At 37.8% G+C, this 16,587-nt stretch overlaps 1 protein-coding gene across 6 annotated transcripts in view; it reads right to left on the bottom strand.

The window, feature by feature from the left end:
• Positions 1-1,053: 1,053 nt before the first annotated feature.
• MED13 (mediator complex subunit 13) overlaps positions 1,054-16,587 on the bottom strand; it is an 80,047-nt gene continuing 64,513 nt past the window's right edge. For 5 of the 6 annotated variants that reach the window (XM_073315788.1, XM_073315789.1, XM_073315791.1 and 2 more), the window contains 13 exons: positions 14,824-15,047; positions 13,995-14,184; positions 12,845-13,310; positions 11,801-12,020; positions 10,916-11,107; positions 10,483-10,706; positions 9,730-9,872; positions 9,279-9,437; positions 8,988-9,173; positions 8,654-8,802; positions 8,267-8,440; positions 6,593-6,693; positions 1,054-5,206 (listed from right to left, as the gene is read on the bottom strand). In XM_073315788.1, the coding sequence (XP_073171889.1) occupies positions 5,074-5,206; positions 6,593-6,693; positions 8,267-8,440; positions 8,654-8,802; positions 8,988-9,173; positions 9,279-9,437; positions 9,730-9,872; positions 10,483-10,706; positions 10,916-11,107; positions 11,801-12,020; positions 12,845-13,310; positions 13,995-14,184; positions 14,824-15,047 (2,561 nt within the window). In that variant the 3' untranslated portion in view covers positions 1,054-5,073. Of the gene's footprint in view, positions 5,207-6,592; positions 6,694-8,266; positions 8,441-8,653; positions 8,803-8,987; positions 9,174-9,278; positions 9,438-9,729; positions 9,873-10,482; positions 10,707-10,915; positions 11,108-11,800; positions 12,021-12,844; positions 13,311-13,994; positions 14,185-14,823; positions 15,048-16,587 lie in introns of those variants that run through there. The other variant, XM_073315794.1, reaches the window with a different exon arrangement.

Below are 16,587 nucleotides of genomic sequence, written 5' to 3'. Positions count from 1 at the left end.
GCCAGGCGAAATAGCGTCTGACGGAGTGGCGTCAAGGCCCCGGCCGCGTGGGGACGTTACAACAGGACTCAGGTTTCGGGCCCAGGCGGGCTGCGAGGCGGAGGGGGGCGAAGCTCCCTCAGCCTGGGGGCAGCCCAGGCAGGATCGGGGCACCAGTGCACCAAAGGGTTCAGAGTAGCAGCCCTGCTAGTCTGTATTCGCAGAAAAGAACAGGAGGGCGTGTGGCACCTTAGAGACTGACAAATGTATTTGCGCATCAGCTTTCCTGAGCGAGACAGCTCACTCCAGCGGATGCCAATTCCTCCAAGTGACCCTTACCGCCCACCTACAGTTTCACTTCCTTGGGGACAGGGCCCACGCACGTGCTGAATGTTAAAAACGAATTGAACCCCTTCACACTTTCAGCACCAAAGCAATAAAGGGACCAGCAGCTGTGTCATCTTGGCCTAGGTGCTGACGGTTGTAGACACCCTTTTAACCTCCATACTAACTCTCCCCCCCCCCCCAAAAAAAAAAAAAAAAAGCTAAAGAAAAAACGTTTTGAGAGTGCAGTGTGGTGGCAGAACTGCAGAGTTACAAGCAGTTTGGCCATGGATGTTTCAAATAGGGGCGTTCTTTCAAACCTTTACAACTAAACCCTGACTTAATACAGCTCTGAAATGTCACGAGGCAGAAGAAAAATGCTGCTTTTAACCATCTTAATTTAAATGAAACTAGCCTAGAAACAGTTTCCTTACCTTGGCAAATTTTTTAATTTTTGCCTTTATTTTTCTAGTAGTTTACATTTAACACAGTACTACACGCAGGTGGTTCTGGTTTTTTTGGCCTCTGCTGCTGCCACACTGCATACTTCTAGTTCCAAATGAGGGGAGTGGTTGACCCGATCAGTTTGTAATGCTGATCTTCATAACTCTGTGGTTCTACTGTATAATCTGTCTATGCTACATCTTAAAAGGACCATTATTTTGGTCATCTTCAACCCAAATCATAATAAGCCACAGCTCTTTTCTGTTGTATAGAGAGTTGAGGGTTGGAAATAAAGAGACGCCACAATCAAGGCTTCATGAATAATTTATTCCATTTGAATTTTTTTTTTTTAAAAGTATAAACTTTTTCATTTCCTCAATCACAATTTGTACAACTCAGTGTTTATGGCATTCGGCAGCAATAGTGTTTGTTCCTTATTTGATTTTATGTCATATTAAATAAGAAGACTTGGACCATTAAATGTGTCTGCTGAGTGAGACCTTAAAAACTCCCTTAAAGTGACCCAGCTGTTTTGAGAAGATTTATGAAACTGACATGTCCAGTAATGATGCCACAATTTGCAATTTAAACCCAATAGCTTTTCAAGGTCCTCAAATCCAGTTTATTTGGAAAACCTAAAGCTATATTAAAACTTCCTGAAAAAGTGACCCTGAGGATTATTGTAGGTCCCAAATCCAGTTTTACTGTAAATGAAGTTTCACTCCATTGAAAATAAAGAGTACACCCACAAATAAGATTTTCTAAATATAAGACATAGTTCTGATTCCTTCAATTAAGATGAAAAAAATTAATTTTTCCACCTCAGAATTTGTGTCAAGATAGTTTGTCATACAATTTCACGTAAACTGAGAAACTGAGTTCTCAGAGGAAACCCAGACCAAAACATTGTTTCATGTAACATTACATGGATAATATTAACAGACTGATATGCTATGCCATAGACTGTTGCGCAGCAAATTATACGGTGCAATAGCATTTAAAAAAATCTTTTCATCTATTAAATTTGAATGTTTTTAAATAATGCAACATAATATTTTGACAGTACAGTAACAACAAATAGTGCTTGATTAAAGACATCTGCAAATCTTTGTAGCAACACATGAAGTTAAAAGTCACCATAGAAAGTAAATATGAAGATGAAAAGAATATAGTAATAGAGTCATCTGTGCCATACTGACAGCTGAGCAAGAATATAGCTGAGGATTTTAGTGATAACTTTAATTTTAGCCATTTCAGAAAATGTTAGAAAGTTTTAAAAATTACAACTACTTAAAAAATTTAAGGATTGTATGTAAGTACACTTGGTGGCCCACTGGCCAAATAATAATGTGTACAAGAATCTAATTCATACAGCATTAAGTCCAGATGAGTGAATGGCTTGCATAAAGAGAGTATGGCTAGATTTTTTTGACTGGCTGGAAGGACACCATATGTGGCTATCATTTGAAATCCAAAATACAAAGGAATAGGTGAACTTATACAAAATACTACTAAACAGAGAGCTTCACAGACCAACACTAGGAACAAGCATTTTGAGAAGTTGCTGCTCGAACTGTCAATGATCTGTATAAACTCTGCTATAAAGCTTGCACCTTCTGATCAACTCTACTGTTAACTGGCTGTGACAATATTGTTGTTGTCAGTAATTAATCATGTCCACTTTAAGAGAGGAAGGGTTAATCATTACAAAGAAATTTGATTCATAAAAGGTGAAAGTAACTTATTTAGAAGTAAGCCAAATATGATAGTTACCTCCTTGGTGCCGGCAGTTTTGATATGTACATTGCTGGCAATGGATGCCACTGGGAAGTTAAAGTCTCCCAGTACAAATGGTTTCTAAAAACACTTCAAAAAGGGGGCTTCTGATATTTTCCTAGTGGTTAATTTATCAGTTTATATTTCTGACTGCATATGAAAAAAAACTTTTACCAGCAGTTCTTCCCTACAGTTGGGGAATTTCAGAGTACATTCATTTAACTATATAGTATGAACTGGACCTCAGCATTCAGGCAGCTGGCTCATTTATGAATACAAGTCACTGTCAGATTTTAAACAGCCCACTTCCAACAAGTTCCAAGCTAAAGAGGTGTGTTAACATTAAGATAGGTTTTGGAATCAGCCATCTGGCAACACTGAGCTAAAAATATTGGATGTAAGCTTTGAAAATTCCAGGCTTAGGAGCATCTTTTCCCTCAAAAAAATCTCAGCCACACTGAAAAGAAAAAGCTACTACTGAACAAATATGCTAGTCAATATGTGGTGTGTTTTAGCATAATCAAGAAAAATTAATGCAGAGACCCAAATTTTTTTTAACTTTAATATCAAAATAGGCTGACTTCTGATTGCAGTACTGTTATTTTGAAGAAATGATTGAAAAAAATCTGTCACCAATTGTACATTTTCTTTATACAAAATAAGACTGCTAATATTGTATATATAGAATATTAGCAAAGAGGTTATGTTTGTTCACATGAAGTGATATTTCAGGCAAATATTTTGTAGTTACAAAACATGATTTTCAGTAAGATACCAAATTTAGTTTTGTAAATACAAGTGATTTTTTGTCCTTGTAGAGGATTAACAGTGGGTGCACAAAGGGATTTTAAAACTGGCTCCTTAAAGACTTTATGGGCAGGATGGATAGTTCAAGTTGTCCAGTGAGACCCAGGTGCTAGGCTAACATGGGTTCTCACATCAGACTGACAGGCATCGCAAGAGTAAGTTTTCTGTCCGGCAGTCAGGGGGTGAGGAACAAAGGAAGAAATTGCTCACGAGCACCCGTAGGGGCCATTTTAGAGCATTACAGATTTGGCGTGTGCAAGTCAAGGAAGGAAGTGTTAGGTGAGGGGAAAATGGTGATTGTAGAGGAAGAGGCATATGAAAGTCCCATGACTCCCGAGTCTCTTCCTTAGGGAGGCCTGAGCCTCGTTGGCACATGCCTTGGCTGGAATCTGGAGGGGAAGTCCATACACTGGAGCCTGGGACCCTCACCACAGTGCCAAAAATAGATCAAAAAGGAAAAGGAAAATGCTTCTTTCACTAGTGGAATAAAATCTGAAAACCAGAATTCACTGAAAATCTATATACACCACATTTTAGTCAAACACACACCAATCTTAAAGTCAAGATTGACTGTTTTTGCATTTGTAAAATGGCTAGAGCTGGGCGCAATTTCAGCCTACAGGAGTCTTTGGGGCAATTTCATCTTATGTTTTTCTTTACCTACATGTTCCATCTGATTTGTGACTAACACAAATCTTACAGAACATGATGCAATTCCCACTATGCCAAAAATTCCTGGTTACCTACACTGGGTAGCAGAGATTCTTGTAGTAATAAATCTTTCCACAGTAAATGGAAAAGGTCTGAAAAATTGGCCACAGCCCTGAGCCATAACACAAAATTAAATTGAAGAGTTTATTCATTTTATTCTCACTACAAGTTAAACCACCTACAATATCACTTATATATTGCCATTATGTTACTCTGTAAAGGTGTGATATAAAATGTTGTAAGACCCGGTACCTTTTCAATTTATATAAACACAGTGAACTTCATTACTGTACATGTACTCTGCAACTACAGCTTAGCTGTAAATCCCCCACACACAATGGTATGGACATTAACCCCTCTATCCCCATTAAACTGTACATCAAGACAATACAAATTTACTGTCCCCACCCACCCCCTTACAAAAAAATAATACTCTAAAAGCAACCTACTGCAACTTTTAATTAAGACGATTACATATATTTTAGACCAATTGCTTTAAAGCAAGAAGGCGGTATAAACCTTCTAGGAAAATTTTTATAAAAGAGGTTAAGAAATATAAGACAATTTATACATTTAAAAACTTACAATAAATAAGAGATGCAGGCATTTTCTGAATACTAGGTACTATAATCCGATACAAGAACATCTTGATGTTCTGAAGCCATAGGTTGAAACCTATTGTTCCTCACGTCTCTTCTCGTCTCCATGCTTTTAATATTCATTAAACATGACTGGGTACTATGGCTCATTACTTTTCACAAATACTGTGACTGGGAAAAAAGGGTTAATTTTGCCACTAAAATGTTATAATACATTTTGACTGATCAATCATCATTCTGAAAAGAGTCCTGTAGAGTCAATGAAACAAAAGACAGCAGGATTATGTGCCCCTCAGAAGTCAAAACAATATTTGTTGGAAGTAACAAGAATTATACCCCATCACAAATAACTTGAACTGAGAAGAATTATAACTTAGTCCTGCAGTGAAATATCCCTTTTCCTTGTTCTCTTCTTGCAAAGTTCAGATGAAGATCACAGCATATTCATGATAAAGTTATACAACTGATTCAGCACCACAAAATGAACTGGGAGACATGACCGTCTGTCCTGGGTTGCGGGATCACAGGTTAGCCAGGAGAGTGCATTGTACTGTTCCAAAACAAACCTGTAAAGCAAAGAGACTTCCATCAAGCTATACACTTTCCATTACCATAATTTTCAGACAGTGTTCTACACACAATCTCACAACAAACCAACTTCTCCAACCGCTAAACATTTATGCTGTTAGAGTTAAACTAGCCAGGCTTATGAAACAGCTAGCCTTCAGAGTCACTCTTCTCGAAACAGGTCAACAAGGCTAGGCAAAACATTTTTTGTCCGCGTGGCAAAACAATCAATCAATCATGCTACCCAGATGTTCATGTCATTAGATTTTAAAAAAATCCAACAAAACTAGTTTATCTTCTATCGATGTCTTACATCTAATATGATTACATGCCTGCTCATCTCTGCTTTGAGCTCTTCCTATTCCCACAGTACCTCCAAGCCTCTTGCCTAACTGCTTCCTTGGTATCTCTCTTCCATTCATCAATGGATATTGATGGAGATACCATGGAATAGAGGGGGACGATCAATGGATATTGATCGTCCCCCTCTATTCGACATTGGTGAGGCCTCATCTGGAGTACTGTGTCCAGTTTTGGGCCCCACACTGCAAGAAGGATGTGGATAAATTGGAGAGAGTCCAGCGAAGGGCAACAAAAATGATTAGGGGTCTGGAACACATGACTTATGAGGAGACGCTGACGCAACTGGGATTGTTCAGTCTGCAGAAGAGAAGAATGAGGGGGGATTTGATAACTGCTTTCAACTACCTGAGAGGTGGTTCCAGAGAGGATGGTTCTAGACTATTCTCAGTGGTAGAAGAGGAGAGGACAAGGAGTAATGGTCTCAAGTTGCGTGGGGGAGGTTTAGGTTGGATATTAGGAAAAACTTTTTCACTAGGAGGGTGGTGAAACACTGGAATGCGCTACCTAGGGAGGTGGTAGAATCTCCTTCCTTAGAAGTTTTTAAGGTCAGGCTTGACAAAGCCCTGGCTGGGATGGTTTAGTTGGGGATTGGTCCTGCTTTGAGCAGGGGGTTGGACTAGATGAGCTCCTGAGGTCCCTTCCAACCCAGATATTCTATGATTCTATATTCTTCCCCTGGGACCCTTACACCTGGAATTCCCTTCCTCTTTTGTTGCATCCAACATTCAGCCTCTTTCCATTAAGATCTCACTACTTCTAATCAGCCTACCTACAATATGCTAAAGTGATGCTATTTTAAAAAAAATAGCACTACTTCATGACTAAATGCATCTTTTAGCCACTCAGAGCAGTGTCTGATTTGTGTTGTCCTTCATGAAGCACTAAGCATACTCAGCATTCAATTAATAATGAATAAACCTTACAGCAAAAGAGCCAAGTTGATATGCTGCAATAAAATGTGGTTATGCAGTTATATTATTAAAAATATTCTGTTTCATTTTTAAGTAATAAACCATCAATACCTGAGAACATCAGAAGTTTGATTAGAGTCAAGTGGGTGGGAGTGTTTACTGTGGAGTAGCTCATCTGATTGCACTGAAGGCACATGGAGGTGCAAAGAGGCCTAAAAAGAGAACAGGCACGTTATCAGACACCCTTGCATTAGTTTCAATTTAGACATCCCTGTTCCTTTACAATATATACACCTTCTTTGGAATTACTTCTTAACATCTGACACAAAGCGAAACAGTGCTTTAATTTTATGCATTCAGCTAGAACAGGAATCAGAAGAACCTACATATATTCTAATATCATGTTTTATTTTTTGATTAATGCATTATGCTAAAGTTATATAAGTATCTTAAGATAGGATGTAAAGAATCTCTTCACCTACCCCATTTCATTGGGTTGGGAGATACGGCCAAGATCCCCATTTAAAAACAAACAAAAAACAAAAATAAAACAAAAAAAAAAAGGGACTGAAGTGGATGCAACTCCACTAAGTTTATCCACTTACCCCAGGGAAGTATTTGGCCCAGGATTTCTAAATGACATCTTACCAAGATTTTGCATTACTATTGCTACCCGTAAAATACTGATACCTCTGTAAATCCTAGCAAACTGAAAGAATTAGCGCAATTTACAATAGAAAACAACTACACAAATGAGGAGGTGTAAAAAAAGCCACAAAATATTGTAACCTTCAGAGTTCTCATTAGATCATATTTTGGTACAAGTACAAAAGTTTTGCATATTAGAGTCTTAAACCAAAAGTCATACTAGCGTATTAGTAGCCTTCCTAAGCCAACTGTTTTTTATTAGCATACCACACAATGTCTGAAAAAGAAAACAGCAGCATCAGCATCCATATAATGGAACTTTTGCTTAACACGTGGCATGGGGGAGAGCTACTTTTATTCATCTTTGTTTCAGGTTAGACATATAATTTTGTTATATGACACAGATATGTATAATCCTAGATTTGAGCAACTCAAAGTTTGAAGGTACAGCAGAACTGACTTGATTGTGCCAGACAAGAAAATGGAAGTGACAACATACACATGATGTGAGAACCTTTTCTGGATAGATGAGCCAATGTCTACCTAGGACTATTCGCCACTTAAACTCTTACTTGAGGAAGACCAAAACAGAATATAGGTGTTATGCTTTATCCATGTCTCTGTACTAGACTACATTTTCCAAGTTTAACCAGGTAGTTATACTAGATCTTTCCTTTTTGCATTAAGGGGCAGAGGCAAATTTGAGCCAGGAATCTGAAGAAGTCTAGCCAAACGCTTAGTGTAACAACTCCTCACAAGATACAGCGGCATACACCTATTAAGAGAAAGAGTAAGCAAAGCTGCAGTTGCAAGAGGAAGGGGAACATCACTCTTGTGAAACAAATATGTGAAGAGGCTATTCAGAAGAGAACAACACTTCTGAACTTTTCTTGCTCCGGTTAAAAATGTCTCATTTTTGTAGAAAGAACAAAAACATGCAAACTGGACTGGTTTCTAAGGAAAACAAAAATTGTGCATCTCTCTTGGAACAAAGCTAAAATTACTGTATTCATTTGCTTTAAAAAAAGAGTTCAGAAGTCTAAAATGTTGCTATTCAGATCCTACATTACACATTTATCTCTAAATGCCCACTGAATGCTCAGGAAAAGCACTGTACAAATTGCTGAAGTACAGTACCTTAAGAAACAGGGGACACTGATTTTGTGCTTGAGGACATGCTGACCAAAACCACTCAGGCAATGGACCCGCTTTGGCAGTTGATACAAAGTAACCAAGGGCCAATGGTTGTTGCAGGATATTTGTTACTTCATCATGGGATTCTGTTGAAAGCAATCTATCTGTACCTTGACCCTAAAAGTTGACAAATATCAGGAAGAAGCAGAGTTAGTGACAAACTGGAACATTTAGTTATGCTATTAAATCTGCAGCTTTCCAAATTCTTGGATCAAATTGGATTGAACAGCTGAAGGGCAAGAGGTCATAAGAACCTGGTATTCTACAAATGTCATCCTAATTTGAGAAATCTAAATCGGTAAACTCTGGTATTTACTTCGTAATAGTTACCTTGCCCATTTCACCTCCATGGGGGTAATGGGATCCTGGTGAATGTACAGGGGATCCAGTAGGGGATGCAGGAAGGATATTAATAATATCAGGATCAAGGTCATCTCCAGTGTCTAACAAATCAAAGATACCCATTCCATCTGCTCCATCTTGAAAAAATGAAGGACAGTCAATTTCTATACCTTCATAAACACACAATATGAATAGATCTTGTTTTGAAGTCAACGAGTCAGTAGATTTGCGTTTAGTAACCTTACTCCCAACATACACTTTTCCCCCCCATAATAAACAAACACACACACACACACACACACACACACACAAAATCACTAACCGTTGTTTGTATTGAAGGCCAAGTCCAAATTTTCAGTGGTATACGTCGACGATGCTACTTGCACAGAGGCAGACGTAGGGAACACAAGTATATGAGTGCATGATGTGTCCTGTGGGGTATTCAGCTGAGATGTCTGCATATTTAAAGTAGTGCTGCGTCCAAATACAGACCCTGTTGACACGGAATCTTTAAAGATGGAAAAGAAAAAAATATATATATTTTCCTTGAATTTCATATTGTCAAGAGAAACAAGTCCCCATAACCAAAAGAAAGGAGCAGTTTTACAAATACCTGGCATAATAACAAAAGACCCTTGTGGTTCCATTGCCACCAAGCAAGCACTGAGAATGCTGGGAGAATCTGCAGCAGATATACCACACATCCTACACATATCTTTCAGTCTCTTGCTGAGGGACTGGAGGTTTCGGCGACTCAGCAAACAGCTCCAATCTAGGGATATTAAGTGATATTGATTTATCTACCCAGAAAATAGTTTGTTTTGAACTTTGTTTCATAGAGTAGAAAACACAAGGTGTTCAAAATAATTCATTTGTATAATGACTTTTCGTTTATACTAATCGTCAAAACCATTCAGCTGCAAATTTACAAAGGAATTGTCAAAACATGTAGTTATGTTTGTTTGAAAGGGTGGAAAAGCCAAATTATCAGACTATTTATCTTTGTGAGTTAAACAAAAGTCAAAGCTTTTAAACCAAGTTTCTACACTCAACAGCTCTATTACCTTTTAACTCTCCATGACCTATCCTTCCTAAACGGCCTATTACAACTCTCCATGGCAATGAACTCATCTGCACAAGTCCCAAGCACCATTCCCAGAGTTTTTGGAGACCAAGTCTGCGGGCAGAACCTTTTTTCCTACGAGCTCTAGGATTGTGGGAGGGGAGGGAGAGAGAAAGGAGGAAAAAAAACAGTAAATGAAAGATTTCTACTCACACTTAGAGCTAAAAGTTTATATATCTAAACGACTACTACTTATTTAGTGTTAACCTGATTATCAGCAGCAGACACAGGAACGGTGGTGTTCAGCCGCAAGTTGTTTTTTTTTGTATATCCTAAAACATTAGGCAAAGTTTACCTACTGAATTATGTAAATATTAAACATCAGTATAGTAGACAGTTTCTTTCTTTGATCAGTCTTATAATACTGAAATCAAAGTGAAAGAAAGCTTGCTCTTGCTTTCCTGTATGATCAGCCTTCAATTTATATGCCAGTTAAACAAACAAAAACACACCACACCACAGAAAAACTGCATTCAATTCTACAGAAATGTAGTTCCACAACAGTACCCAGATAATACTGCTTATATTCAGCTGCTTGAGTTAGTTTTTCCTATATAGAGGTTCCAAAAAATTAATCAGAAGTCTCTATACAGAACCACTATCCTAGAAGAATTTTGATCCAGGAGAAAGGTGCGAAGTTCTGGAAATATTCAAGATACAGGTGCTGAGTGAACAGAAAAGTTTTGCTTCTTACCTGTTAGGTACATCGATATTAATTATGCACGTTTCTAGCAGTTCTCCATAGAGATCTGTGCATGACGCAAGAAGCCATCTTTGATCATGAGATAAACAATAGCCCACAAAAAGCACATTATATTTCTGTCCAGCCTCCCCAAAAGTTTCTCCTAACTCTGTTTGCTTGTCCTTTACAGGAGCCAGTATAAAAGGAGGTGTATAGAGTCGAATACACTCTGGTCTCTGTAAGAAATGCAATAGAAAATTTAAGCACCAAAGGACAGCTAATCATTAAGAACTATGATTCTTTAATCATTAAAAACAAAGACCATTTACCTAAAAAAAGATAAACAAGTCATGGAAATGTACATGCAATTCTGCCATTATTCCCTAAATGTTTACCAAAAGATCAAGTTAATCTTTAGCACTTTTTGTAACCTCAAGATACTCACATCGGGGCTCTTAAGCGCAGTTTCCATTGCTAAACCTGGGCCAAAACCAGTCAATGTTTTCACATTGGTTGAAGTTGGAAGTGGTCTCCGACACTGTGTAAATGCTGAAAATGCCAGAGATTTTAAATGTTGGGTGTAGATTTGCCTATCTTCATGTTTCACAGGTTGTAACAGGTACTGACACGGAACAATCTAAAAAAAGGATTGAAAAACAACATTACAACCAGTGTGTAATTTACACTGAAAAATTATTACCCTCTTCTCTTCAGATTTTAAGTGCTCTTTAAAAAAGTTCTTTGCTAATGTTTTTAAAATTACCCTCCATAATCCGGCCTCTCCAGTTCCATACAACTTTCTGGCTTTCCTCTCTCCATTCTGTTATAGGATGTGAGGCCCTTTCAAGCAGTCATCTCACTGGATGAGTCAGACCAGAAGTGTAAGCACCCTCACAATAAACGCCTGTCTCCACCTACAAGACTTCCAGTTGCCTAAGGTCTTTTATCACAACAAACGTCTGATGTCTGGAAGTCAGGAGTGCTGGATAAAGCTTCTTATAACTGTCAGTCTGGGAAGTAGGAATTACTAATGATGGGACATCCCAAGGCTACTTTTCTCCCCATTACCATTAGCAGAATGGGTCACAAGCTTCACTGTCTAATGCCAGACTGAAGTTTAAGGAGACTGTTACAGGATTAACTTTTGATAAGTGCTGCTGTGAGATACTAAAATGCTCTTGAAAATTTTACTGATACTTCTTCCCACAATTTAAGATATTGAATCCAAAGGATTCAATTCACCATGAGGAAAATACTATCTTCTCCAAAACCAGCTGAAATGAACAGTAATTTTTACCTTAAAATTTTTTACTAAATGTTAACTACTTACCTGCACAGAAACTGTACTCCTGATGTTAGGAGGAAGAATCTGAACCATCTCGAGAAAGCAACGAAGAAGCCCAAGGGTCCACACATTGGATGAGTTGCTATGCTCATCTTTCTTTTCATACGTAAAAGGATCAACTATATAAACTACAATTGCAGGTGGATAGGAGACAGCATGTGAATCTCCATCTGTAGGCACTCCAACTTTATCACGATCCATAGTGCTGGAAGTTAATTTGAAACCAATTGCTATAAAAATTCTCTGTTTTATATAAAAGTATATCAGATTACACAGTATGTATTACATTAAAGAAATTTGATGGCACCCTCTGACTAAGTGAAAAGAGCTTCTTTGCCTTGAGTAAGATGTGAGGAATGATTCTATCACATCTTTACTGACTTCAGTTTAGTGCACAAACTCAGCGGTGTTGGTACCATTAACTTTTATTTTATTATTTAGCTCTGCAGTTCACCCCTCTCCATCACATGAGTTCATCAGCAATTTTCCCCATTGCTTCAACTGGTAGAAGAAGCAAGGTATCAACCAGTTCCCAATAAAAGCAGTCTATAAGTACAGCTTTAACACCAAACCCAGAATGTATTCAACAATGCAAGTTTTATTCTCTACTTTCTTCTCTCTTGAATATATAAAAAAACCCTGCTTATTAATTTGGTTGGAAGTAAACATTGTGAACATAGTTGCAGGGTGGAGGGGTTGCTATTTTTTGCACCCCAGCAGTTATTCAAATCTCTTACAAAAAAGTGATTTTTAGAGTTGGGACCCAACCTGAAAAACTGGGTTCCAAACCTTCAGAGTCTTAGGGCTGTAGTTCAAGCCAACCTTTATATAATAGTTCAGGCCAATCTTTATATGATACCTGGCATCTGAAAAACAGTAGCTTACATCTAACTCTTGTCATCTTCAATTTTTGAAGTGAAGATGTGAAAAAGATTAAAATAAAAACAAAGCATTGTGGTCAGTTGTGTGGGCTGTTTCTGGTTTTCTTTAGATGAGTATTGCACATTAAGAAAAAATACAACATGTTACCTTTCAGAGACTTCTGGGTGTGGCTGTGGAGGGGCAGATGAAGTTTCCCCAGATATCCCAGCTGCTTGAAGAGCTGGTTGTTGCTGCTGTCCCCCTGTCTGTCCATTAGGGGCTGTTGTCGCCTGTGTAGGCAGGGAGGCAGAAGTAGCACTGTTCATGCCGCTGAAAGGCGGAAACGAAGAAGGTTTGTTTGTTGATATCCCACTGCCTAGGTTGGTGGCAGAAGATGAGGGGGCGGTAGTGGTCAAAGTTGAATTAGTTGTAGTAGCTGCAGAAGACACGGCACTGTTTGAAGTCACTGTCATGGTGCTACTGGTAGCAGCTGCAGAACTGGATGATGGAGTGTTGGAATTTCCAGTGCTTCCTGCGACCAGCGGCTGAGTGGATGCAGACTGACTTGTGGGGGGAACTAGATTTGGCTGAGAAAGTAGAGAATTGTCTAATGGCTGAGAAGCAAGATAAGGACCTAAAACAGAAGAAGTAGAAGTTCATTAAAAAGTTGGAATTTAATTCTTTCAACCTGATATAAAAGACCAATAAGAAAAAATCTAGTAATTTTAGCATTGATTTTTCTTTGTATCTTACCCAAAACAAATGAGAACACCAACACTTAGTTTTCCGATTCAATTTCTAGAACAGGTTCACTCCACTCATCCCCTTTTCATAGATAATTCACTAACAGATTTTGGGGACTAATCAGAACTCTGGTTGCAGTTACATTAGAATTGATCTGATACCTGGGCAGCAAGCCTAAACTAGTTACCATACAAATGGTCACCAGGATTTATTGTGAAGTAATTGTTTCATATTCTCTGTGTGTATATAAAGTCTGCTGCAGTTTCCACGGTATGCATCCGATGAAGTGAGCTGTAGCTCACGAAAGCTCATGCTCAAATAAATTGGTTAGTCTCTAAGGTGCCACAAGTACTCCTTTTCTTTTTGTGAAGTAGTCTGACAGACTTGCCCTGAAGACTTTACCTGTGGCTAAGAAGTCATTTTGAGAGTGTGTCTGTATGCAATTTTGTCTAGGATTTTTGCAGACAATATTTGGACAGTGTGCTACATATATGCTTTCTCGTCTTTCACCTCTAGAATATTCCTATAAACAACAGAATCAGATGAAATAAGGAGAAACAAAAATATTCAGTACCCAGGTCATATCTGCAAACTTGAGCATAGAGCTTGAGTTTGGAAAATGCTTCACTGTTGGCATTAGCTGCCTGAGAGAACCAGTCTGTGACCGACTTTTCAGAAAGTTTCTTTGAAGCAGTGGATCCAACTCTCATGATCCCATCAGAGAGCAGTTTACAGATTGGTCTATGCTGACCAAGTCTGCAAGCCTGAAAAAAAAAAAGTTAAAGATAAAGGTAAAATAAATAGAAATAAGACAGTAATGAGTTCACAGACTTTCAAAGTTGCAAGGTATGACACATGGAACTCACCACAAAGAGATAGCTTTATGTTTGTTTTGGGTTATTTTGCATGTTCAAAAACACACCCTACAATTTGGTTATCACATACATTGAAAGGATGCTTTATAATTCTAGAAAGCTAAATGGTTCTGCAATATGCATACGCTGATGTTTTAAGGTTATCAACAGGTTTACCTAAGTGTAGGAAAATAATCTTCTTAACCATAGCTCAAGGAACACAAGTGTTTAACCTCAATGAATTAATATTTGGTAGCACTTATTTAAAATGGTAGTACACAGTTTTACCACTTGATGGCATTGATAAAATAAGAAAATAGCCTCTTGAAAAAAGCTACGTCCAAATAAGATATTGATGGAGCACCAGGATGTGCCTTTATCTTCCAAATGTCTATTTCTAACATCCATTTTAGAGGCCTCATTGAGATGGTACTCCGTGCAAGAGTTTCAACATAATTTGGGATCCAAGCTTGACAAAATGACTGACTATACACTAATAATATGCTTGAGACTGTCCAATTACATTGCTGTCCCTCACACATATTGTACCTCATATACTGCAGTCAGATCTCTAAAGAAGCTTTTTGCTCCATTCAGCAGGGCCTCATTCTCGGGACACACCACAACATAAGCAATGTCTCTTTGAGATCCATAAGGTTCCAACATCAGCCTCTCCCAGTATGGCAAGGCAAATGGAGACAGCACCAGAAAATCATAATCGTATCCCAGCAAAAATGTTGGAATTGGCAGTGGTTCTGGGGACTCATCAGTTCCTAGATAAAGAAAGAAACATTTTCCAATATATTAAAAGGAAAACAGGAATCTAGCAGAATCAATATATTGCTTTTGGCAAACAGGAGTGAATAGAAATACTCATTTTCATCACTATCAAGAGGGAAGCCGGTATTGATAATAAATCAAGTTCTCTTTGCCTTAATAAGCATGTGTAAGGCATGCATGATCTAGCCCTATATATGAGTCAACAATTTTTTACTGCTAGCTCCCAAGTCCACAAGAATAGATTTTGTATTATTATGTAATATTTGTATTGCCAGGGTGGATAAAAATCAATGATTTTTTTAAAGAAATTGAAAATGGATTTTTGGATAATTTAAATACATTTCTTCTTTTAAAAAATAAGCCTATACAAAATTAAATTTAAATTTATGACAACCTATGTTAAGACGCCAATTTACTATAATCTATTAAAATAATTTAAATTAAATAAAAATAATATTAAGCAGTACATGTTTGCAGCACATGTTTGCAGCCAAAGTCAAAGCCACTGAACCGATGGCTACTGACAAAGCATCTGAAGTAGGCTGAAGTGCTAATCCAGCTTTTGACACCAGCAGCTTCTCCTGCAGGTGCAAAGGGAATATTTTCGTCATTTCACTTTATTTAACTAGTTCAGTTCAACGACTACTTCATTCAAAAGTTAAGAAACTAACTGACTGGGAGTTGGGGGCGGGGCATGGGGGGGGGAACCACGACAGGAAAGCTTGTTTTCCTCTTCCAATCTATGAAATCTATATGTGAGTGGAAGAGATCTACTAATTCTAAAATCTTTAAGGACATGATGACCACAAACAAATCAGTTCAGTTCACTAACTACAGACAGCACTTCCTTTGTTTAATAAATCAGTTAGTTCTAAATGCAAAAACATGTTTTGACAAATTTTCTTATTAAGTATCCAGCACACTTACAGTAGTTTTAACTAATAAAGTTACAATGCTGCTTTTGCACATTTTTAATTTAAATTCGATTTCTCCCCAAATACAGCTTGACACATGAAAAGTTTTTTTTTAAAATCTAGTAAATATGAATCCACCTATTTGCTAACATAATAACCGTTATAAGTGGTCCTCACCTCAAACAGTTTATAAACTAATTAAGACATGATGCAACAATGGCATGTGTGTCAAAGAGAATGGGGGAAGAGGACAGGGAATGCAAAGCACATTAGATATGTGCATGGTTAGATACCATTTATTATAAATATAAGAAATCTGGTAATAAAAGGCCATCCCTCTTCCTTGTAATGAATCCAGTACTGTCTGAATGATTTATCGTGGTAATATGCTAATATCCAATAGACATTAATAAAGCCACCAGAATTAAGATACTGGGTTGAACACATAACATAAATAGTATCTCTGTACATATGATTTCAAAGCAACGCTGTTCTGAGAGTTTGTAATTGATACAACTGGTCTATTTCTTACCTTCAGTCCATGACTCTACTGCCATTGATAAGATTCAGTGTTTTTTGTTGTTGTTGTTGTTTTTTGTTTTTTAAAAAAACCACCACA

The sequence above is a fragment of the Lepidochelys kempii genome, chromosome 17 (assembly GCF_965140265.1).
Source record: "Lepidochelys kempii isolate rLepKem1 chromosome 17, rLepKem1.hap2, whole genome shotgun sequence".
Classification (NCBI taxonomy): Eukaryota; Metazoa; Chordata; order Testudines; family Cheloniidae; genus Lepidochelys; species Lepidochelys kempii.
This window is presented reverse-complemented; position numbering and strand designations above follow the sequence as displayed.